The 25,705-nt window shown below is 46.1% G+C and overlaps 1 protein-coding gene across 5 annotated transcripts in view; it reads right to left on the bottom strand.

Moving 5' to 3' along the window:
* LOC137439867 (rho GTPase-activating protein 32) overlaps positions 1–25,705 on the bottom strand; it is an 82,007-nt gene that overhangs the window by 19,270 nt on the left and 37,032 nt on the right. For all 5 annotated transcript variants that reach the window (XM_068136059.2, XM_068136058.2, XM_068136066.2 and 2 more), the window contains one exon: positions 23,584–23,661. In XM_068136059.2, the coding sequence (XP_067992160.2) occupies positions 23,584–23,661 (78 nt within the window). The remainder of the gene's footprint in view (positions 1–23,583; positions 23,662–25,705) is intronic.

Below are 25,705 nucleotides of genomic sequence, written 5' to 3'. Positions count from 1 at the left end.
AATCATGAGTCTTGAGTCCTAAGTCACGGATCCATCAAATGGCGAGCCAGGCAGGAGATCAGCTCCGGCAGACTCGGGACGCGGCTCCAGGCGCGAGTGAGTGGGAAAAAAACACCAGCTGGTTTGATCGGTCTGGGTGAGGTGAGCCTTGGGTTTATTTTGTTATAGACTGGGATGTTAGGCTAAATTGGAACTCACTCTGTCGCTCGGTGTCGTTTGCCTGTTCCCTGCTTCGAGCCTGATCCTCGAACAAAATTTAAGAACGAGCCGTTTTTGGGCTCCAGAACAACTGAGCTGTTTATAGGATTCGTCAGGGTAACGTTACGGGACGGGAGAGTAAGGTGCCCCAAGAGGGCACCGAGGATAAGGAATAGATTGGTTTCGAAAGTAAGGTTAGAAGCGTCATAAGGACGCCGGCAAAAGTAAGGTACAGTTAGCATATATGCGGGAGAGATCTCTGATTAGGCGGCTATATGCGGGAGAGATCTCTCGGGAATAAGGAGTAAGGTTGCCTGATTACCTGGCGGTTAGCTGGACAGGTAAGATACGGTTAGCACACAGAAAGTTGTGAGGCGGGCGAACCTCTAGGAGTTAGACTAGAAAGCTAGGAGTTAGGGTAGAAAGTTGTGGGGCGGGCGAGCCTCTAGGAGTTAGGGTAGACAGCTGTGCAGGCGGATGAGCCTCTCGGAAAGTGCAGGCGGTCGAGCCTCTCGATGGCCTGAGGAAGCAGGCAAACTAATTGCAGGTGCAGGATAAGGCGGGAATAAGGAGTAAGGAATAAGATAGATAAGCGAGCCAGGGAGCGACCAATGTCGCTCGTTGATAATTATCAAGACCTGGGGAAGGTTAGGTAGATACAGATCCCCTACCCTCCAAGCCCTAAGCTCTGTCCCGGGGCTTCAGGCAACACCCCCTGCGCAGCGAGCCCCCCCTGCCCCCCTTCCCCTGCTTCACCCTTCTCACCCCTTTCCTCCCCTTGTCCCAAAAATCCCCTTTTCCTCTGAATGAAATGATACATATACGAATGAATGGGAATTGCTGCACAAGATGTTGAACAGGATTGTACAAGGTACGCGTGTGCATGAATCCACGTGTGCTGTAATGTACGCGGTTAGTGTCAAGTTGGTCGGATATAAGGAAACGCATGGAATGCGAGCCGGTTTGACAGTCACGTGGTATGAGGAACATGAACGAATGTGGATTTTGATGACCACTTGATGTGCAACACCACTGTGTGGGCTTCGAATCATTGTGATTGGCCGCTTGCGGTGCGGGAATCCAGACCGGGATTGCCGATTCTGGCATCCATCCGAGGGTCCTGGTGATGTTCGGTAATTGACGTGTGTATTTTTATTTGTTTGGGACGAGAGGCGAACGGATGGTCTGGCGGTTCTTTTATGGTGTGCGAGCGGGCACATTGAAGTGTGTGAGGGGAGATTCAGTCGGCTTGGGGTTGGTGTAGACCTGGGTGTTCGTGAGAGGCCGCTGGTAAGGTGTGCGACAGGTACAGGGTGTGACAGGAGAGGATGCAATCAACGATTATATTGTGTATTGGCGACTCGTGTATTGGTATATCCCTGAGGCAGCTCACCTTTAGGATGATGTTATGTCACGTTTTGATGATGATGATGATGATGATGATGATGTCATGTGCATTTTGGGTCTGGGGGTCTGATATCCTGTCAGAGGTCAAGGATCAGAGATCCTGTTGATTGACAGCTAACTATGTTGACAGCTCAATGTTTTGACAGCGGACTGTCAAACTGTCATAACTAGACTACGGATTTTTATGTTAAGAAAATAGGCCTTTTATGTTTTGAAAAGCAGAATTTTTTTTTTTTTATGTGAAAAAATCCCGAAATATTTTTTCCCCCCGTTTTATTCATTTTTTATTATTACCAAGTTTTTCAGAAATCAGTCAAAAAAAGAACAAAAAATGGTAAGCTTTTTCCTGCACAACATTAAGCACTCTGGGCTAGTAAACAGGTAAAAAATGACACTCAGGTACCTTTATTGCAACCGCATTGTTTGATAAGTAGAGGACTAGAAGAAATTGACAAGATTGCCTTTTAGGAACCCTTTTAGGAACGGTTAAAGTAGGTGTTTGAAATCATTATCTTGGTAATGTTCTCCTTGGTGAGGCGGTGTTGGCGGTCGGTGAGGACGTTTCTGTAGACGGAGAAGGACCTTTCCACGTCGACGCTGACGATGAGGCAGTACCTCAAGAGGGGGATGTCGGCAAGCTTGACTCCAGCCGGTACACCAACCTCAGATCCGTGCTGATCTCCATCCAGGATCAAAGCCACTGTCCTCAGCACACCAATGTCGGGATTGCGCTGCAGCACCGCCTTGAACTTGGTGAGCAGGATCTCCTTATGGCAGCCTCGGATCTTTTCGAGCTCTTCCTTGGCCTGATCAAGGAGCTGGAAGGCCTTGACCAGCTCCATGCCGGCCTCCTCCAGCTGCTTAAGGATCTTCGGGATGAACGATACGTGGGCATTTAAGAAGACCAAACTGAGCTTGATGTCCGCCTTTCCGAACAGGTCCTTGGCACTCCGGATTGCCATCGCGTCGTCATCGTTCAGCTGGTCCACAATGTCCTTGACGGCCTCGAAGTGCTCGGCGTAAAACACCGCGGCGTCGATCCACGTCCCCCACCGAGTCAGAATGGGCTCCGGGGGGAGAGAAAGATTGGGCTGCTGCTCCTTCCAAAGGACAACACGCGACGGGGCTTTGACGAACACCTTCTTCGTCGTGGCAATCAGGTCGTTGACGTCCTTGAACATTTCTCGGACTGTCTCGCAGACACGGTGGAGCGCGTGGGCAACGCAAGTCACATGCAGCAAGTCCGGGAAGAGTTCCTTCAGGGCATGGCCGGCCTTAATCATATAGGCCGCGGCGTCGCTGACGAGGACCTTGAGGCACTCCGGCTTGAAATCAGGCCAAAGATAGCGCAGCGTGTCATTGACTGCGCGCACGATCTCCCCGGAGTTGGTCTCCTCCAGAAACATGCACTGGCCGAGGTGGGGACGAAAGTACCCCTCCTTGGACAAGCGTCCCGCGATGATGTTGGCCACATATCGACCTGCTGAATCGGTCGTCTCGTCGACGGACAGCCAGATGGGCTGCTGTCCGAGGTCGGCACGGATCCCCAGCAAGGCCTCGTCGTAGCACTTGTCGAGGTAGTGCTTTCGAATCCAGCTTTCATCGGGGATCTGGAGAGTGATGTGCTTCTCCAGGAACGACCGGAGGGCAGGGTTTTCCAATTTCGACCATGGGATGCCAGCAGCCAGCATGGCCTGGCACAGCTCCTGAGCCACGGCGTCGCACTTGTGCCTCTTTCCGCCACCAAAGTCCTCGATGGTGGCTTGCATGACCGTCCTCTTCTTCTTCAAGGCCAAGTTGCTCTTGTGGCGGTCTCCTCGGACATGTTGGGCCAGCTCAGACTTCTGCTTCGCCCGGAAAGTCTTTTCACAAGCTCGACAGAAAGCCGTGTCACTCGACACGTACTTGAAGGTGGCCCCATCGCCGCCAGCATTGAATTCCTTCAGCCACTTGTCACGAAGAGCAGCACTCATCTTGATAGACTTGTTCACATTTTGTGTACACTCTCTCACTGTAGTACACCGCCTCACTGCTGTACACGCTGGGGACGCAACGCACGCAAGTGGACGCAACGTTTTGTTTTTGAGATCGATCGCAGTTAAAAATTTCGATCGCAGTTAAAAATTTCGAAAAATTCCCCAATTTATTTTAGCGTTGCCAGACATTTTCGACCAAAAAGGGCATTTTATTTTATTTTTCCCGAAAAAGGCCGAAATATTTTTTTTCTCCGAAAATAGCAAAATAATTTTTTTGCGCACAAAAAAGCCCTTTTATGTGAAAAAATATTTTTTATTTTTTCACATAAAAATCCGATGTGTAGTCATAACAGTCCGCTGTCAAACTCGTTTGGAAAAACTCACGTCCCGACGCGAGGTAAACCCCGCCGTGAACGCGAATAGAGCGGCGTGCAGTCTGGTTGCCGCGGCAACGGCCCTCGCAGGAAAACGCGAGGCGGAAGTGTTGGGATTCGTGTGGAGGCACGAGGGTGCGCGCCGGGACGGGGGGGCGGCGTGGCGTCGTCGCGTTGAGTTGGTTGTGCCAGGTCGATCGACGATCTCTGAATTTAAATCGGATTTTTGTCATGTGTATTGTGCATTCGTCATTGACGTGTGTGTGTCGATTTTAGCGTCTATCCGAGGATCCTGGCGACGTTCGTTTAATTAAAGTTCTGTTGGTGTGGAATGCTGTCAGAGGTGCGAAATACACACCTTTGATCTGGAGGGGAGGTATTTTGGTAACTTACTTCCGTGATTTCCATTTCATTGGATGGGAATTGGGAAATGCGAGCCCTGCCGGGGTTTTGAGTTTGTTGAATTGGGTTCGGAGCTTGGGATTTGCTCAGAGTGCCGGTGATAACTTGCCTACTCTCAGAGGGGATGTGTCCCGCACAGGGGGAGAATACTGCTATGAGGTTGCTCGGAGGATGTGTGCCCAGATGCATTGTGGGTCATTGCGACTTTGCTGAGTGTCGGTGAGCAAGGGAGATGTTCGTTTGTGTTTTGTGCGGTGTGCTGGACGCCATGTCAGAATGGTGGGCGCCTGCGACATGCCATGCATTGTCATAAGGAATACATTGTTTAAGATGGAATTATAAGGGGGACTGGAAAAGAATAAACGTAATGTAACGCGAGGTATATGAAATGAGACGTTTGGCGTGGTCGGATGCAGGATTTTAGGGGAATAATGAATTTCCGGTTCCAACAGGAAGTCTTGTTCATGCAGTAAACGAGGTACAGTGTGAATGATGAGATTCAGAGAGATCTCTGATTGAGGTAGATGAGGTTGTCTAGAGCAGATGAAATAGAGAATAGCAGTTGCAAGATCGAGGTATGGATGTGATGCGGAGTGGCGGCTGGAAGATGCATCGATGCATTTGTGTTGATCGATGTGCCGAATGAAGACCTTTTGGGTTTGCTGGCAAGCGATGCTGGTAAGATTTAGTTATGAAAATGCATGTGGTTCTAAGGGCAGATAATGTGGGACAAGCTGCCTCACGGGCGGTGCAGGGAGAGTATTGGAAATTCAACAAGATTCTGTGTTCAATAATTTGAGCAGAAATGTCGCGTTTTCAACCGAACGCTCATTCGAGGAAGGAGGAATGCGAGGTTTTAACTATCGGTTTGATGTGGTTCACGCCGGGCGAATGATGTGTGGATGGGTTGCGTAATGGCTAATGCATCTTGGAGATGCATCGGTGCAAAGACACAGGGAAGGTGCTGAGAGTGACACGGAGCACGAGTTGGTTGTGGCAGGTGCGAGAGGATGCACACCTGGAATGAAAGAATGCACGCTTGAGTTGGTAGTAGAGCATGTGATTGGGTGTGCGGAGGAGTTGTCACAGAGGAGTGTGCGCGAGGAGATGTGTTGAGGAATGTGCCGAGCGAGCACACGTGCGAAAGGTGTGCACCAGGTAGGGAGGGTGCTGTGGTCAGGGGTGTAACGAAGCTTGGGAGCGGAATGTGTGTACCTGGGAGGATATTGTTCCAGGCACGGAGATGGTAGAGCACGCCTCCCAAGAGAGGCTGTGGGATTTTGGCGGGAGTTCTTGCAGAGGCAAGATGCACCTTTCTTCGTTTGAAATTTGACCTTTTTTTTGAAGTTCATTTGACCTATTAGTCTAGGGCGATTAGTAATTTCGTGTTTTTTGTTTGTTAAAATTGATTTAGCAATGGATTCTGCTTCAGAATATTATAGAGATGTAAAAAAAATAGGGTTCCATTTTTTCTTTTACGTCTAATAGGTAGTAATTCGAAGAAATCCAAGATGGCCACCATAAAATTTGGAAAATACACTTTTGTGCATATCTTTGTATCTAGATATCATATAAACATGAATAATATGTCCTTTTATATGTTTTCAGACCCAAGGAAGCCATATCTGCCATTGTTTTTACAGAAAAATGCAAGGAAATTAAAATAGTGGGCAATATACCAGCCAAAATGGAGACGGCCGTCGTGAAATCGGATCGTATAATTTCCCAATTAGAATCGATTCAATAAACAATCTTCACTGATAACATTTATTTTGAATACACACACACGCACACGCACACACACACACACACACACACACACACACACACGCACACACATACACACACACCTAAACATAAACGATGAATGAACATAAACGATCACATAAACGAATGCCTCATTCATCCTCATCCATATCTATCACACGCGGTTCATTGATGTTTGCTTTGTTGTTACAACTGTAACCCACACACCCACAAACTTCAGTACAAGGAATATTGTTATTGCGACAGCTACATCTTCCCATACACCCTTTCTTGCACCCACAGTTCACGAGATTCATTATTGCTTCTGGGGCTGGAGGATTCAGGCATCGACTTGGGGCATAAACCCCATCATCCGAAAGTAACTGCCAACCATACTCGACAGGTGATGGAAGGGACGGATGGCTTTCTGCTGCCTTTCTCCATATCATTGCGATATAATGTGCTCGCTGAACGTGTAACTTTAGCGAACCAGTGGTAGGTGGAAGACTCTCTCCCTCAGCAGCACGGTTGGAGAATAAGAACCAGCGAAGCTCGTTTACTTTCGTGTGAACTTTAGACTTGTACAGCAGACAGACGAAGCGTTCCAGCTGGGAACACACTTCTGGTGACGGATCAGTTTGTCCCAAAGACTCCAGAGCCTCCCATATCTTGTTGTCACATGTCATGAAGACCTTAAAGCACCAGTCCTTGCTCCTGCCAGCGAACCTTCCAGACATGTCACTTCCCGTGAATGCGTGGAATCCAAGTATTGCAGACGCACGTTTCTCTCCTAGCATGCCATGAATAGGTTGGACTGCAATGCTCCTCCTCAACTTTCCCTTCCCAGTGAGAAACCTCGTAGCAGGTGGTAGATCGTGAAATCTCTGAATCAGTAGGAGGAAGATATCGGTATCTGGCGAATCAATGATAACTTCTGCATCTTTGTCGACTGTGAGAGCATGCAGAATTAAGAGTGTATCGGCCTCTTCTTGGCTGTGCGTGAGTAGACTGTCTGGAACTTCAGTGTTGCCCGTGGTCTTAGTTCCTGATGTCACCATGAACTTCTTCAACTTGTTTGGATGAGCCTTGCTGTAAGATAGACACTTCACAGCCAAGTACTCTGTAAGCTCTGCCTTGGTCTTCACATTGGAAAGGAAATCTTTGAGTGAAATCTTCTGGATCAATGTACTATCCCTGACGTGATAGTATGTTGATTTCCCCTTTGTCCTCTTTAGGCGCATTTTGTCTTTCAGTGAGTTATCGATGTATCGGTCGAATACCAACCTCACGTCATCATAATGCACGGCAATATTTTCGAGGCGTTCAATGAACGATTGAGCAAAGTCACTGCATGTAATCATTTGTTCTGTTTTGGAGATCCCGTTAACAAGAGCCATGCCATCAATGATTATCACTCTATGGCGAGAAGTAGTCTCGTTTTCATTGATCACTCCTGATCTTGTGGTTGTGTCTGGGTTTTGGCTGATCTGAGAGGGTTCCTGCAAATTTTGGCTTGAGATTTCATAGTCAGTTGATGGGTCATTAGTTTCTTCCCCAGCGTGTGCTGCTGCATCATTCAAAGCGGCAATTCCCGCGTCTTGATGCTCATTGATTTCTGTCGAAATAGGTTCTCCTGGTGGATCATGTACATCCTGCTCTTCAGGCTCAGCCAGATGCTCAAGTTGACGAAGGATTTTTGCCTTGTCATATGCCAACAAGAGGGATCCATCAGATGCAAATAAAGAACGTGGAACGATGCCAAATTCATAGGTGCCAATACATTCTTTCAGGTCGAGCTCTGGTCGGCTCCGTGAGATAACGATGAACCTCTGCAACAATCCTCGCTCTTCTTTGACTTTGATCAGCTTGTCGCCCGATCTCACTTCTGTTGTGGCATTCGAACTCTTGAATGTTCGAAGTTTTCTTTTCGTCATTTTGTCCCACACAGAAAGTTTTCCCTCAGCTAAACGATCTGTGGCAAATTGCTGGAACATCTGTTGTCCGATCTCGTCGCGCTCTAAGATGTCGCTGGACACTTTTTCATTCATGACTTCTTTGGTGAGCAGGTTGTAGACCTCGTCTACTTCCTCTTCCATAAATGGATCGCCATGTTCACGGAACACCCTAGAAAGCTTGGAGGCATGGCTCATCACCCGGGAAAGCTTTCCCCCCGTGATTTTGTGGTGTTGTTTTCTGCTCTGGTTTTCACCAAGACCATATCCCTCCGCAAACTCGTGCAGTGACTTTGACAGCTCAGGTGCAATGAGGAAGAACTTGTCAAGCGCCTTCTCATTTTGAGTTATCCCTACGATTCCTCCAATCACCTTCAGTGTACGGTTTTCTTGCTCAATGCCATGGTCTGGGGCTATTGATGTGAAGCCTGCCAATCCTTTTGTCACACAGAAGTTCCCTTTCATGAATTCCCTCCACAGTTCTGGGTGCTGCTTTTCAGTCTCCTGCATTGTTGAAATGTAGAGAGGGAGCAACCGAGCATAGTTTAGATGATCGTGAGCGAAGAAGTACTTCGTGAGAGACTCGATGCTCTCCATATGCAGCAGCAGATCACGTTGTCTTGTACTTCTAATGAACAGAAGGATAGTCTCAAACTGTTTCATGTAGTTCAGGATGAAGCGCTGTATCTTGTTTGTGCTGACCTCAAATTGTTCCAGTTTTTTGGTCATATCTCTGGACTCCATCATGGCCAATGTTTTTTTGAGAATGTCGCATAGATTCTTCTCTGGCTCCATGCTCCCGCTGATGTCTCTCTGATATGCCTCTCCCAGACGAACAGATGACTCGTTCAGATAGGCCCTTTCTTCAGGTTCCATTGCCAGGAATCTCTGGAAGTACAGGTTGTACAAAGCGATCAGTGTTACCATGTGTGCCTCCAGAGCTCGATACAAGTGCCTCCCATTTAGTATTTGGCTCACTGTGGTTGGCGAGAAAAGTCCAGCCTCGACCCATGCCTGATCAATTCCACTCCCTTCCACGTATTTTCCTAATGCAGCTAAGGCCCAAAACACAACATGTAGCTCACCAGGTCGGAAGAGGAATTGCTTCCTGATGTCCTCGCGTTCCACCCACAGCTTCATCGCCAGGTCGTATAGCTGCAAATCGAGAGTCATGACTGTGATTGCCTCACTCCCCATAACACGAGTTGTGATGTTGTGAGCTCTCATCAGACCCGTGTACAGTGTATCATAGTCTGTAGGAGGCGACCTTATCAACGGAGGAACGAGAGCAACATTGGTCTTCTCACTGGACGAAGATAGCAAGGAATTGAAGGCTCCCCACGTCCCCAGAGCTGTGAGTTTGACGTCAACTTCTCCTTCTTCCTCGAAGTTCAGGCATCCAATCATCCAGGTCATATCGGTTTTCTTGTTCTTGTCTGTCTCGGGTTTTGATGCGAGCAGCTTGCAGTCGCTCTTTCTCTTCTCGGGTGCTGGCTTCTTGCAGGTCAACGTTTTACAGCCAACTGCATCATGTATCGTTTGAGCTTTTGATGACCGGTCAAGTTCAATTGGTGGTATCATGGGTGATTTCTCCGGTGATACAGGCTGGTAGATCGCAATTGCTGTACCATGAAGGGTATTCATCCCGCAAGGAGTTGACTCTAGAAAATCGATGTTGTCCATGGCAAACCAGACGAACGTGTCCTGAACCAACCATGGTGGTAGACAGATGCCTCCGGTGGACTCCATTTGCTTCAGTACGGAGTTGGCAATGCTGGTCTCAATCTCCATGACCTTTTTGTAGGAGATGGCGAGGTCCAGATGTGCAAGTTTCTCTACAAGCGCCTTGGATCGTGTGTTTTTGTGTATGTCGAGAGCTAAGCCCACACTCAATGGAGTTTCAAATCGTTGTTTGAATGATCCATCCTCGCTTCTTGGTTCGTACGATACCTGTCGGTCAGATTTATAAGCACCGACAAAGTGCTGCGCCAACAATGATGCACTCACACCAATGGAGTCCTCCCTGTTGCTATTTCCTACTTTCCTTGTTCCCATGACTGCATGCTTGCAGAAGATGTTGAGCATCGGGGGTGGCTTGTAATCAGCAAAGGTTCCATTAAATTTCCATGCTGGGGAAGATGCGATGTCTTTCCTCAATATTTTCGCAGCTCGCAAAAGTACTTTAAAATCGTCTTTGATGCTGTCTGCTGTAATTGTGCTTGATATCATGTGGTCTTTGAGCTTTGTGGAAAGAATCTGCTCTGGCTTTGTTTTGTTTGAGGGCCGGCTGAAATGAACATCGGCAATGTTGTCTAGGATCAATTGTTTCAGGTATGGCTTATAACTATGGTTGTCTGAGACCGGAAAGTCGTGCTCCTTAAGTAAATTGACATAGGTTACATGAATTTCATTCATATTCAGCACAGCATTTTCAGTAGTATCATTCAACGCAGTTTCAACAATTTCAATGAGTTCAAGGTCTGATAACACCTGACCAAAGTTAACATTGGTTGTTTCTGTTTGTTTTTCCGTCTTAACTATAGCACGTTTGGCCTTAACTACACATGGTAAATGATATTTCATGTCCTCAGCCATTGCTTGCAATGGGTCAGGCGAACTTATGACACTGTTCAGTCTCACTTTCAGATTGTCATTACTTGTTTCTTGGCCAATGTTTCTGATCTGGAGTCCCATGTTCTTTGTTGACACATTGTGTAGTTCACTTCCTCTGTCTTCCTGGCATATGACACATCTGAGCGCGTCAAATGTCTGTTCTCGGGAACACCTTCTGGATGTTGACGTGCTTTCCCCTAGATCACTAGAACTTGGTCGTCCTCTCTTTTTCAGTCGGATTTCTGCGGCACTGCCTGATGTTGTTCCTTTCTCAAACCTAGCCTTTGCTCGATCAATGTGCATCTTATTGGTAACATCTTTGTAACAAGCTTTATGGTAGCGGAGACCTTTTGCGAGCAATTCTTCAGCAGAGGAATATTGCAAACGTCTATTCAATGATGCAAACTTTGTTTCACCATACGTGTACTGTTCCTCAGCACCTGCCATCAGTTTCTCGACAGAGGAGAGTTTTGGTTTCGTTACAAAGGTTGTATAGTCTGTTTGCCCTATGGCCATTTGGCATACAAAACAAAGTCCGAAATCTACTGACTTCTCAATCTTCCTGGATGGTGAGTCACTCATCTTGAAGGTAGGTGTAATTTTCTAGACACTCTTGAACTGTCGTCGGTCCTGCAAAGATAGATACTACTATTCAGATTCACATTTCGTCAACACAGTCAAAACCAGACCTTAACTAGATGGTGGAAACTTAATTAACCGATTTCACAACGGCCGTCTCCATTTTGGCTGGTATATTGCCCACTATTTTATTTTCCTTGCATTTTTCTGTAAAAACAATGGCAGAAATGGCTTCCTTGGGTCTGAAAACATATAAAAGGACATATTATTCATGTTTATATGATATCTAGATACAAAGATATGCACAAAAGTGTATTTTCCAAATTTTATGGTGGCCATCTTGGATTTCTTCGAATTACTACCTATTAGACGTAAAAGAAAAAATGGAACCCTATTTTTTTTACATCTCTATAATATTCTGAAGCAGAATCCATTGCTAAATCAATTTTAACAAACAAAAAACACAAACAATATTGTTATGACATATGGGCCTGCACTATATGTTTGAGAATGATTTGAGATCATGGGAATGATTTGGAATGGGAATGAGGTCAGAGTGAATTCGCTAGCCTTGAAAGGGCGACAGGCTGAGTCAATCTATTGGGTGTTAGTTCAACGAATTGATATAGAAGTTAAATCGGAAAAAGGAACAATATATTGTTGGTTAAAACTGAAATTGTGGACGTAATTTGTGGATAGAAGAATATCGGTTTCTGAAATTTGTAAGTTGTTGTGGTGAACGTCTTAATAGGTGATGTCCTTTGTTGGGGCTTGTGATACGCCTCTGTTATCTGTCTGACTGTGAGTTACAGTGTGTCTGGAGAGGAGGTCAGTCAGGTAGGATGGGGCCAGGTTATGGAGGACTTTGTAGGTCAAGAGGAGGATTTTGTACTGGATTCTCTGGGGAATGAGGAGCCAGTTTCAGTTATAATGACGGGGGTGATGTGGTCACGGGTCCGGGAATGGGTGAGTAGACGGGCAGCGGAGTTCTGACCGTATTGGATTATTGAGGTTTGGTGATTATTGATGATTATCGAGGGTGAACCATAGAGAAGGCTGTCTTTGTGATCTGTTTGGTGTATTTGTCGAAGGAGAGGGTTTGGTCAAAGATGGTGCCAAGATTCCGGTTGTGAGTGGATGTGGATACTGGGAAACCGTCGATGTTGGGGGCAAGGTTATGGGTGGATTTGGTAAGCGGTTTTGGGTAAATGAAGATTAATTCAGATTTATCATAGTTAAGTTTGAGGAAGTCGATTTGAAGCCAGGATTTTATTTCAGTAATGCAGTTTGTCAGGAGATGGATTTTGTGGAGATTAAAGCTGGATGTCATCGGTGAAGCAGTGGAATTGGAGACCATGGTGTATTGGCCATGGTGCACGACGGATTAAGTGGCCGAGGGGGATAGGTACAGGATGAAGAGGAGCGTTTTGGGCCAAGAACTGAACCTTGGGGGACACCTTGAGGGGGAGTGAATTGTGGTGATTAAGCTGGTGTAGATGCTGTCAATTTTGCTTTGGATGAATGAAAGGAAGGAAATGCAGTTTCTACTGTAAAGGACTGGTGGTGGTATTCAGGGGGTTGAGGAGTTTGTTCGTAGTTGTATTTGAGGTTGTTTGTTCACGTTGTAGAGTTTGTTATCTTGCCAAAACGAAGTTTTTGCAAGATGTATTAGTCAGCTTGTATGTTTGTTTGTGGTTAATCATTTTTTTTTCACGTTTAGATCACTCTGTAGACCACAGTTATTATTGGAAACTCCTGTAACTTCGCATATCAGAGTCCTATAGAGATACCCTTCAGCACACAAAATTTTGAAGGTCAAGGTCAAAGGTCAAGGTCACTTTGCGGTCAATCATGGAGGTCAACGAAACCCTTATTTTTTGAGTAACTTTGATCGGATCGTCTCCAAACTTCATGGGAATCTAGTATATGGTCCGGCGCTCAGCTGATTAGTTTTTGGTGGCGATCGGCCTTGACCTTCATGGTTAGCGCTGGAGGTCGAAAATTATTGACCCCAAGGTCAAATTTTGAAATCGTAGGTACCATATCGAGTAATACCTCATATGAATGCCCTTGATGAGTGCTTCCCAGATCTGTAAACAGTTTGACGCTATGACGTCATTTGATGACGTCATGACGAAAAAACGGAATTTTCATGAAAAAATTATTTCCTCAGTTCTCATCAAAATCTTTCAATATTTCATGTGCGTTGGTCATGAAGACATACTATTCACCATACGAAATTATTAAGGTCAAGGTCAAAGGTCAAGGTCACTTTGCGAAGTGAAGCTTTAGACATTTATAGGTCAAGGTCAAGCTTTAGACATTATATAAATGACGTCATTTGGTGACGTTATAAGGCAAACACGTATTTTTCAAGGTCACTCTCTAGAACGATTATCATCGGAATATCTCGTGGGCAGACATTCCTCAAAGAGTCGCTTCTAGTGGATAGCAGTTCTGTTCACCTCAGTGTGACCTGAAGCAAGTCACTCATGTTCACATTTTGGCAAGATACGGTTCACCCTGTGGGTGACATATGTTTATTTATTTATTTGTTTGTTTATTTAGTTTGTTTATTGTAGAGAAGAGTGCTTTTGGGTTTTCCGGAGCCAGAGTGGATAATTTGAGAGTAGCAGGCGGAGCGGAAGAGGGCATCTTTGTAGTGCTGTAGGTGGTCCTTGTAGGCTTGGGAGTGAACTGATTTGGGTTTTTTATAGGCACAAGCTGGTCAAGGATGGTGTGATCGATGGTGTCAAAGGCGGCGCTGAGGTCGAGGAGGATGAGAATGTTGAGGTTGCCGGCGTCAGAGGAGAGAGAAGGTCATTGGTAATTTTGAGGAGAGCAGTTTCAGTGCCGTGGTTGAGGCGGAATTCGGGTTGGAATGTTTCATACAGGTTATTGGCAGAGTGGTGATGTTTGAGTTGAATGGCTACAGAGCGTTCCAAAACTTTTGACAGAAAGGGTAGGTTGGAGATGGGTCTGAAATTATTTAGGGTGTCAGGATTGAGTCCAGGGTTTTTTCCAGAATGGGGGTGAAGTTTCATGAGGTTTTTGGGAAATCGGTATGTGAAGCTGGATTAAGTTTGAGTGGTTATTACATATGCTCTGGGTCCATGTGGTTAATGTGATGTGACAAAAAAAAAAAATGAATGGGACCCTGGAGTCTTCTGTGTGTCTATGTGTTTGTCTGGCTGTTACACTGGACCCTGGGATGTGTTTTCATGAGACGAATTTCAGAATTGATGAGAATTCAGTGAGTATGGTAGACAACGTGAAGTGGCTGGTGTGAAGGAAGTGGTTGGGAAAGGTGGACCCCCTTCACGAATACCCGGTAGGGTAGCTTAAAGGTAGGACATATGAGAACTATTTTTATTTTCAATAAATAGACCAGGTTATATTATTATTTGTTTATTTACAAAAATAAATAAACAACAGGGAGAGGTTAATGGTGGTGTGTTGGTGGAAAAAGTCGTTGTCATTGAAAGTCGAGTTGAAACAATTTGTATGGGATTTATATTGTAGATATTGGACAGCGATTGGGCCAGAGGCTGAAACAACCTTGTAGGGAATTCTTGTAGGGAATTTGGAAAATGCGAGGTGTCCTCACATTCGCAGGTTCGGTGATAAAGAATTTGGAAGAATTTGGAGAGATAAATAGATAAAGAGATAAAGAATTTGGAGGCCACCAAAGGGTGGACACTGACGTTGCTCGGGGCAACGCAAGGGCGGACAGGAAGGGCCGCCAACCCATGGATAGGATGCACAGATTGTCAAAAGGATAGGATGCACAGATTGTCAACATATACCACCAAAATTAGGGCAGGAATAGGGAGTTGGTTGAGAATGCCGGCGATAACTCACCGATGTGTGTTCCTGTGTCTGTCTGGTCGCCTAGCAGGCCATGGAGTTATATTTCTGAAACATGGATTTCAAAGAGGCAGGTGTGTGCTCTGAGAAAAATTTTGATGGGTCTGATGGATTTTTGGATGGATGGGTTTGATGGATTTTGATGGAGCGCGCACTTTTGATGGGTCTTTCTGTGTAGATGTTGTCGCGTGACAGGGCTGCTGTTGTGTGGACTGGGGAACGAGGGCGGCGTAGGTGACGTGAGGGGAATGCCACGCACTGCGACCGTCTCCCCCCAAGACCGAGGTTGTCGGGGACATGAGTGGGATGTCGATTGCAGTAATGTGGGATGTCGATCACAACCGGACGATGTTGTTCGTGGAGGAGGTCTTGTGTTAAAGTTGGGACGAGTTGCTGGGGATCTGGGTGGCTGGCACCCCGTGTGGTTGGGGGTTGCAGGTTCACAGAAGGAGGTTGGAATCCAGTGTTATGTTCGGAGCACGCAAGGCTGAGCAGGATGGATTGCCATTGGGATGTGTTCTCAAATGATTTTATCAAAATGATGGCTCCTGAGTAAGGGGAGGGAGCAGGGAAAAATATTCACTGTAACAGGTGTTGTTAAACTGTTTGTCTGCATGAGGATGGCAGAGTTGGCCTTTGAGACTCATGTGAGTTGTGTCTGGAGGCAAGGTTCGGGAGGGAGTGTGAAGAAGGAAGGACAAAGGGTTGTAAAAAGTTGATGGTAAGGCAGGGTATAAGGGAAAGTGGTTGTGAAATGCTGTCTTAGTGATAAGGAAGTGTTGGTGGTTGGCCTGCACTGGGAAGAGTGTGACAATGAATGGAAAGTTGTGGCTTTTATTTGACAAAATGGTGCTAGGTTGCCACAACACAGGTTGGGGCTGGTGCAGATGGGATCACGGCTCTGCAGACCAGGTGAGCAGAACTCCACCACGCACGCTGGAATCACATCAATTGAATTATTGTCCAGAAAGGAAGGTATTTTCGGAAATTGGGGAAAGCAAAAACAACATTTGAATTTCCAGACATGACACAGAAAATGCAGCTATAAATAGAGATGAGGTAACTAAATGCCAATTGGTGGGCAGGGGGGCTAGGAATACTAATCGAGGATTTAGTCCTTGCATGTGTGAGCAAATGTTCCACAGGATGAACCCAAATGAACCTCCGGCTGTCGACGTGACTGCGGACCCTGGAACGATGACCCGAACGAGTCACTGAGCAGCAATGATGAGATCTCCGCGTCTGAAGAATGTTCTTCCATTTTATTTTGAAAATGATTTTGATTATACTGAAAAATTGAATTTGGATCCGGATGTGGACTTGCTTTTCACGGACCCAGTCTAGTAATTCTCTTGTCACTTATGTCTCACGAGCTCACAGCAGTTCAACCCTTGCTGTCCCAGCCCTGGATTTTGACTCGGCTCCGGACCCAGATGCATCGCTGGGCCCGCCTGCCAGGAAACCGATTATCCTGGATCCCAACATGTCGCATGCAGACACAAACGACTACTTAAAGGAAGTTTCTCTCTTTTTCATGGAATGTAAGGCTCTGATTGCTGGTCTTCCAGGCTGCAGGTCTAAGCCACTTGATACTAATGTTGATATGTACTCCCCGGCAGAACGACGGCACATTAACGGCCTTATGAACATGGAGATCGATTGAACGCCGAAGATTCATAGGGACTGCGCCTGCGAACACTTGGGCGAGCTCTCGCTAGAGGAGGGTCCCGGCTGCACCTCCGTGGCCAAAGGGTGGGCCGGGAGACCTTCTCGAGTGTGGACCCCTGTGGGACCAGTCGTCTTCGTTGTGGATCCGACGCGCCATTGGATAAACATGTTTCTATGGCCAACACACTTAACACACGCACCCACACACACGCGAATCGTCCTGCTGGGTGCTATGCGAGGTGCTTTGGGTGCGGGGCATGCCCACTGGGCCGCATTCGCGTGGTATTTTCATTGACCGTCTCCCTACCTTGATTTAATAAAAGCCCTTTTTTTGGCTCGTAGATAGCGTTGTATCTTTGATCCAAGAGGACGGTATGTGGGGGTTCAGACCCCCCCCCCCCCCCACCCCACCCCCTTGTGTTCTATTATCGTTTGACCTATTACCAAGTATAAACAAGAAAATGTTCTGTTTTTGATTGATTTCTGGATACTCATAATACTTTCATGTTCTTTGGAAACCTGTTATCCCAGTATTAGGCTAAAGATGTTGCTCAATTACCAAAAATAACTAATTTGTATGTATTGCTTTGTAAACCTTATCCATTATATTTCCTGTTAAAGAATTAAGTTACTGTGATGGCATGTTCTCTTACTGTCGAAATGTTCTTTGGAAACTTGTTATAAAAAGTTATATGCTTTGTAAATCCAGACCCTGATGATATAATCCCTCTGTGAAGACCAACCTATCTTTCCCAGTCCCCCTTAAAGGACTGCGTTATATCACTTTTCATGTTTGACATTTTAACGACTTGCTGAACTTTCCCTCCATTAACTGGTTTCTAGAGAATCGTCAACATGGTTGACCCATGAGTGACACCGAAGACCACTCCATCCTTCTCTTTGTCTTGAGCTAAAAACCACACCCAATATTCCTTTTATAAAGTGAAATTCGACCGAATTATTTTAGAGCATCATGTTGGAATCCTGGTCCTTGTGGGCCTCAGTTTAAGCATTTTGCTTTCCACAAGCTTGTGTGTTTGATGAATCAAATAAATATCTCAGTTGTTCCTTCTCTCAATCATGAGTCTTGAGTCCTAAGTCACAGATCCATTATATATATATATATATATATATATATATATATATATATATATATATATATATATATATATATTGTTGCGGATATGGGATTTGCATCCATCCATATCCGCTTGTAAATATTCCCCTATTTCCTCAATACTTCCCAACTATCCCCAATCCCCCATTCCCTAGTCCCATTTTCTGTAAACAACACTCTGTAGACCCGACCTCCCCCTATTTCCCCCATTAAATGTCATGCCCAGGTCCAGCGCATCTCACGTAGACAACTATAGGACATCTTGCCAGTTATTCTTAGTCTATGTCAGTTAAGGATTCGTTTCCATTTATTCTGACCCTTCGTTGCACCAGAATGTGATTGTATGGCACCGTTAGGAAGTTTAGGACCTCCCAATACCTCCCCGCAGCTCTTCCTCACAGTTCTCAGTAACAACAACAACAACAACAACAACAACAACAGCCACGAGCGCAGGGGTGTGCGTCCTCACTCCGGCTTGGTTGGCTTGGTTTGGTTGGCCATGTGCTCGACGGGGTTACCAAAAAGGGGCTCCCTGTCAGCTCCTCGTCAAGGGCGGAGCCCGGTAACCCCCGCACCCAATGGAAGCGGCGGACCGGGCCCAGTGGGGCGGAGCCAACCAACCGAGGGCGTGTCACTCCCCGTTGAGCATGCGCAGCAGAGGGTGTGGTGACGTCACATGCGCGCAGAGCTGAAGGAGAAAGGACGCACCCTCCGAGCGCCGAGAGACCTCTGCCATTAAGAAAGACCTCCCAAAGACTGAGCTGTATCCTGTCCCCGAGCCAAGGTGCACCTTGTGCCATCGGTCTACCTGCCATCAATCCCTGTGTGAGTCAGCCTTGTCCGTTTGTCCGTGGTCTGTCTGGGACTAAGTAAGCCAGTTAGATAAGCTAATCTTTGCACTGTGTCACCTGCTGTAAATAACCTTGACTGCTCCTTTTCGTTTGTGTGGTATAAATAATAAATCCTGTTCCTCTTCTGTACGTCTTCGTCCTCTTCTTCCTCTTTCCATTCGATCGCTTTAGAGTTTTCCCCAATTGAATATCTGTGACGCGATTTGGCCAACGTTCGGGGTAATCGGGTAAACTGTACGAACACGGCGGCCATTCCGCTCGGTCAAGCAACATCTTTAGCCGTGTCCGTAACAATATATATATATATATATATATATATATATATATATATATATATATATATATATATATACATATATATATATATATATTGTTACGGACCGCGGATAAGATGTTACTGGATTTGCCGAGCGGATGGCGCCACGGCCCAAACCGTTAACAATGACTAAGACCCGATTTAGGCTATGAGCCAAGCGGGTTGGTCGGTACCATACAGATGGAGTAAGGCTCATTGTGATTTTTAGCAAGATATATGTCCCTAGATATGAAAAAAAAGTGATAGCAGTGTATAACTCTCGGCCATCTCTGTGTTATCACCCGAAATATTATTATACGCCTGCTTCGCTTCGCCAAAAAATGTGATATTTGCTAAAATTGGAATAAATATGTTTTTAAGGACCACAGAGTGCCAATAATTTGCATACTGGATGCCAACTAATATAGTAATAGAAAATAGAACATTTGTGGGGGTTATTTATCAAAATATTGATATAATGACAAAAAATATGTTAAATTTAGTGAAAAAGTGGTCGAAATCGCTTCGAGTTCAGAATTCACATTGTACATTTTTGTACAATTTAGTTGTACAAACTAAATTGGGTAATATGGGTGGACGGATTGTTTGTAATTGTAACAATTTAGTTGGGTAATACAGATGCAAATACAGTAATGTTTAACCCTTTAGCACCTATAATATCAAAATTAGGGGGTATGGTTGAACATATTTTGAACTTTACCAAAATATGTGCCCCAAACAACCACCATATTACAAAGTAATGATATATTCCAATGCAGTGGTTTCTTGCGAAGATTTTGAGGGGTCAAATGTTACTCTGGGAGTTTTCATTTTTGAAATATTGACAAAAATGTACAATGTGAATTCTGAACTCGAAGCGATTTCGACCACTTTTTCACTAAATTTAACATATTTTTTGTCATTATATCAAAAATTTGATAAATAACCCCCACAAATGTTCTATATTTCTATTACTATATTAGTTGGCATCCAGTATGCAAATTATTGGCACTCTGTGGTCCTTAAAAACATATTTATTCCAATTTTAGCAAATATCACATTTTTTGGCGAAGCGAAGCGGGCGTATAATAATATTTCGGGTGATAACACAGAGATGGCCGAGTTATACACTGCTATCACTTTTTTTTCATATCTAGGGACATATATCTTGCTAAAAATCACAATGAGCCTTACTCCATCTGTATGGTACCGACCGGTCAATTTGGGGGGTCTGGCTCATAGCCTAATTCTGAACGTTGGTCAAATCGTGCCACAGATGTTCAAATGGGAAAAGACAAAGACGACGCGGATGTGAAGAAGAAGGAGACAAAAAGGTTTGAAATACGATGGGCGTGTAGCCTGTTAGTGTGTGTAGTTGGTTGGGCACTCCACCACTGTGAGGATGTCGGCCAGGTGAGGCCGCAGGTGGGCTCTGGGAGCCGGTAGTTGTTGTGGATGGGGCCCGAGGATCCGGAGGACGGACCCGGGTAGCCCAGTGCCAGAGGGCACCAAGGGGTGACAGAGCCAGGAGGGGCCTTCCCCAATTAGATCGGTTAGGGTGAGGAGCTAGGTAAGCTCGGGTGGCAACTGCAGTGGTGGAGGTGTGCAGGTGGGTAGGCCTGCTGGGAGAGCTACACGCCCCAGTCCTGAAATTGTGCAAGGGCACAGGGAGATGAATCGGGGGAGTGAGACCCCAAATTGAGAAGCACCACAGTTTGGTCAATGGGAATTGGTTTTTAGAACCCATAGTGTAAGTTGGCCAATGGATTGGCAGGGAAAGACCCCGGGTAGTGTAACGTGTGTTAAAGTCATTAAGAGGATAGTTAGGATTGGAGTCTCCTCGCACCATCTGCATCCACACACCTGAGGTGACAGGTACTCCACACCATGCCATGTTTAATTATTTTTGATGCAAATGTTTTGGATTGGGAGACGCATCATGACGTGGGTGTGACATTGTGCTTGAGGTTCCATAATCCTTATGAAGATTTGCAGGTGTTGGTGCAGGGAGGAAGAAGAACCCCGAAGGTGAGACAGGGACGGACCAGAAGGACACAGTGAAAATTCTAGCTTATCTATTACAGTCTTAATTAACCCAGGACAGAACAAACAAAGACGGACTCACACGAATTGGGAATGGAGGCAGGAACGATTGGCTGGACCGGGAGGAAGGTTCAGCTCGGACCAGAGGACGGCCGAGCCGGGAGGGAGCAGCCGCCACCCTTCCTCAACAGCAACCTGCCGTCAACGCTCAAGCTGCGGTGGTCAAAGCTGCGATGGTTCAAAGCTGCTGTGGTTCAAGCTCCTGTGGTTCAAGCTCCGGTGGTTCAAGCTCCTGTGGTTCAAGCTCCGGTGGTTCAAACTGCTGCCGTGGGGACGTCGTGTGCTTTCTCAGGACTCCTTTTCATCACTCCTCCGCACTTGTGTCAAAGGCTTCCCCCGTGCTTCTGTCAGCGGCTTCCGCGTGCGCTTTTTATAACGCCGCGGGCAAATCAAGCCGCCGGCCTCTAGAACACGCCCATCGGTCAGCTCGCCTCGGCCCTGATTGGTCGGCACGGCCCTCTGGCTCCACCCTTGATGACGATGGGCGGGCACGCCCAGGATTCGGCAGCTCCTCCCCCTTCTTCTCCGAGCCTACCTCGTGGCTAATGGAGTCGCGGTGAAAACAGCAACCCACAGCTGCAGCAAATGCGGTTGGCAGGAAAGGCTTTGGGAATGGGAATGAAAGGGGATCTATTTATTTGAATTCGGTGCAATGGAGTGTCAATTAATGGAAGACAAATCCTTCGCCTAATACACAGAATAAGGAAATAACTGTCAACAAGGGGGAAATCTATGATTGGCTAACGTGATTGTTTATGAAATAACTACGGAACGACCTTTGACCTTTATACACAGACTGGAGGCAGGAGGGTCCAGAATAAAGCAATAAAAACACAAAAACACAATCCTCATATCCACAACAATATATATATATATCAGTTATTATGCGATTATATATATGCACGTGTGTGTGTGTGTGTGTGTGTGTGTGTGTGTGTGTGTGTGTGTGTGTGTGTGTGTGTGTGTTTTAGCACTTCGTAGCTTGATCAAGCAGCAAAGCTGCAGTTTATATCCCATACAATGAAAACTGCACAAACTGAGAAATAATATCCATCTGCCACACGAGATCATTACCCTCTGCTTTACTACCTCGCCATGCAGGTGGTGAGATTGCGGTCAGACATAATAACCAAAATGCGCCCTGCCGGCCCGATAGCTGCATCATGGTGGTGTTTTTTTTTTTTTGTTTGTTTGTTTTTTTTGGTATACAAGATCGAGGCTCGTGAAAGAGCGAACATTAATCACACAGAAAGACAAACAGACAAACCGACACATAAAACAAATAACATCGGGAGCGGTAGACAAGATGGGGAGAGAGGGGGAAGGACACAAACACAACATTTGAGAGCAGGGACCGAGAGACATGGAGACATCGAGAGATCTGTGGGAGGGAGAGGGCTTTGGGGGGGAGGCATGGGAAGGGGGGGTGGGAGAGGTATAAAACATATGGACACTGCCAGGACTTCCAGGAAAGAAGTTGGAATTTCAAACAAGGTGGATCTGGGGTGAATGAGTGGGGGTAGAAAAGATCAAGGTTTTGGATGGGGGAAGATAAGAGATGGTGGTGAACAGCTGTTTTAAAGACCTGGAGGGAGGAGTGGGATTGAAGGGAGTGTGGGAGTTTGTTCCAGAGGCGGGAGAAAAGAGGAATGAAAGAGTGAAGGTGAGCAGAGAGCCGGGATTTCGGCAGTTTAACCATCAGAGGGTTGCTGGCAGATCTTGTGCGACCTGTAGGAATATTTGGGGGACAGAGCACAGAGAGAGCTGGGGGAGCAAGGCCGGAGAGGAGTCGGTAGAAGACAGAAAGACCACCTACCTGCCTGCGGTGAGTGAGTGAAAGGCCCTCAGAGATAGCTTCATCGCGGGAGATTCCAATGATTCTGAAAGCTTTGGATTCAACAGCATGAAGCCGAGCTAGGTGTGAGGCAGGAGCACCAGCCCATAGGGGAGAACAGTATTCCATTGAGCTGCGGATGAAAGCCTTGTATGCGGTGAGGAGCTCAGGTGTGCCTAGGAAGGACTTCGCACGACGGAGGATGCCCAGTCGGCGACTGGCTTTGGAGGCCAGCTTGGAAATGTGGTTTTCCCAAGAAAGGTTTAAAACGTCTTGAGCAAATACGTACAACTTCACTTCCTACACGGATAGCTTCAGTGACGTATACTCAATCTATCTTAAAGACCGGTTCTAAGGTCACGAACAAAGGACCGTGGAGTCATCGACCATGGTTTCCTTCTTTTTGGAGCTCATCATGACAAACTTCCACAAAATTATTTACTTGTGACCATGCAACTTAAATGTTTTAGCATTTGTGGTTCTATCATTTGTTGTGGTTGTATTATTTGTGGTTCTAAATATATAAACAACCAGAGCTGGCTGGGTCTTTTTGGAACACCCTGTACAATCTGAAATCTGAAACCCATCCACACAAGCTCACCTCAAATTTCAGCTTTCCTCTCCACCATCCAGGTTCTCCCTCAGCAGGACGATCAATGATGCTCACAAAATCACCCACCTGAGTGGGTAGAAAATGTAAGAAGGAAAGTGAGAAACCTGAAATAAATTATGTTGCAGTTGATAATTTCATTAAAATAATTCATCTTTGAATAGCAAGTTTGCTAATAGTTTGTTTACAATTGGCCAAAATATTTTCGTAACCATTACAAAGGCAGACAATCAATATGTCAATCTAAAATGTGTGCATATTGCAAACTCGAGCTCGTCGACTGAATCTCAGTCGAGATGTTGCTCTGGTTTCTGTAACCACAATAGAACCACACTGATCAGCAATGCACCTGTCACGTCACTCCAAAATAAATTTACTTTCACACTTTTGTCTCTACAGCATTCAGCTATTCACCATCCCATACTTGAGTCGTTCCATCCCTAGTCAAACCCCACACATTAACAGATGCCATTCAGATTCCTGGTACACCATCCTAACAACATGGAAAAGTCATCATACTGATGCTTCATGGGTCAAAGCTAAAAGTCAGGAAGAAACACATAGTACCTGCTCTGCCCAGCAGGATATAAAATGCAAAATACATGCACATTCTTTACATAATCCATGAAAAAGGCACAAAGGATCTTCACAGAAAACAATTTGGAGAAAATCAAATCAAATAAAGAAACCCTCTGAATGAGGGTGAACACAACACACCTATTCATGGTGCACTCGGCCTACAACTGCGTGTATGTTCCCATTTTATGATCAAGGCCTGCCTCTGTGGTGGAGCAAAACACACCCGAAAAGGCCTGCCTTGTTTTTATCAATCCAGCCCCCATTTGTGTAAAAGGGTTTCCATCATTTCAGAGGAGATGGGAAGGAAAGAAAATGGGAAAGAAACACAATCTTAGAATCGCACGTACAATCTTTCCACGACACTTACCTTGACGAAACACAAATGTGTACGTTTGTCATGTGCTCTTCACCAGAATCCACAGTTTAAACTTTTGCCGAAAGAGAGAGAGAGAGCAGCGACGTCATTTTTTAAAGTTAAACAACCTTGGCAAATGATGACGCAAAATATTGTTGCGGTTTTGGGAAACCACTAAAAAGTGATGGCAACCACCCTACAGGTCCCTGAGCATAGTTATTTCATAGCAGACCATTATCTTAGCCCCTTCCCCTTATTTCGGGTTATTATGCCGTTGAGCGTTGGGGGAAGGGGAAAGACAGGTCCTACACTCATAAGGGATAGTTGCCAGGCAGTGCATGCAGGCTCAAAAACACACCAGCCAAGTGCGTGCTCAAATTTACCTGTCGCGATGGAGTCCACGAAATGAAGCGACACTCCACCAATCAGGGCCTGAGGAACTTCAGGGGAACTTGAGGGGCGGAGTGATGGGCTCCACCAATCGAGAGCCCAGACACCCTCGAAAAGCAGCCCCACCCCTTGCCAGGGCCCTGACAAAAAGGCCTTGGACAACTTTTTCTCTCTCTGCCCCTCTGCACGTGTGCATGATACGCTCTCTTGGTTTTTGGACATTGTTGACCTAGCACATGCCTACAACTCTCTCTCTTGGCCCTGGATTGTGTTACCCCTGCACGTGTGCATGACTCTTCTTGCCGGGTTGATTCCACACGTGTGCATCCGCTCTCGACCGAACTCTCTCACAGGCCTCGGCCTCTGCACGTGATTGCTCTCCAGGCCAGACTCTTCCTGCTCCCTCTCGCTGCATGTGGACACGACAAAGAGACCTTGGACTTGCTCATTTTGCACGTGTTCATTGTTCTATGCTGGCTGCCGGACTCCCTCTAGGTTTAGGTGCACGTGTGCACGACCTCACCTACCCAAGACCGTGCTGACGATCGACCTTCACCTGCCTGTCCGTGCTGGGATCACCATTAACTGCTCGTGTTGGGGACTGCCGTTTGCCGGCCAGGTGTTCGTTGGTAGAGTCGAAACAAAGGCCGTCACGCAGAGAGGAAGCTGGAACATCGTGGCCTTTGTGCTAACAGGTTTCCAACGTTCGTTTTCCCCTCCCCTCCCCCGTGAGTGCATGAGGGGCCCTTGTCGTGTTTATTTGTTGTAATCGTAATAAGGCATAGAATA

This window comes from Myxine glutinosa, chromosome 14, assembly GCF_964187855.1.
Source record: "Myxine glutinosa chromosome 14, kmMyxGlut1.1, whole genome shotgun sequence".
NCBI lineage: Eukaryota > Metazoa > Chordata > Myxini > Myxiniformes > Myxinidae > Myxine > Myxine glutinosa.
This window is presented reverse-complemented; position numbering and strand designations above follow the sequence as displayed.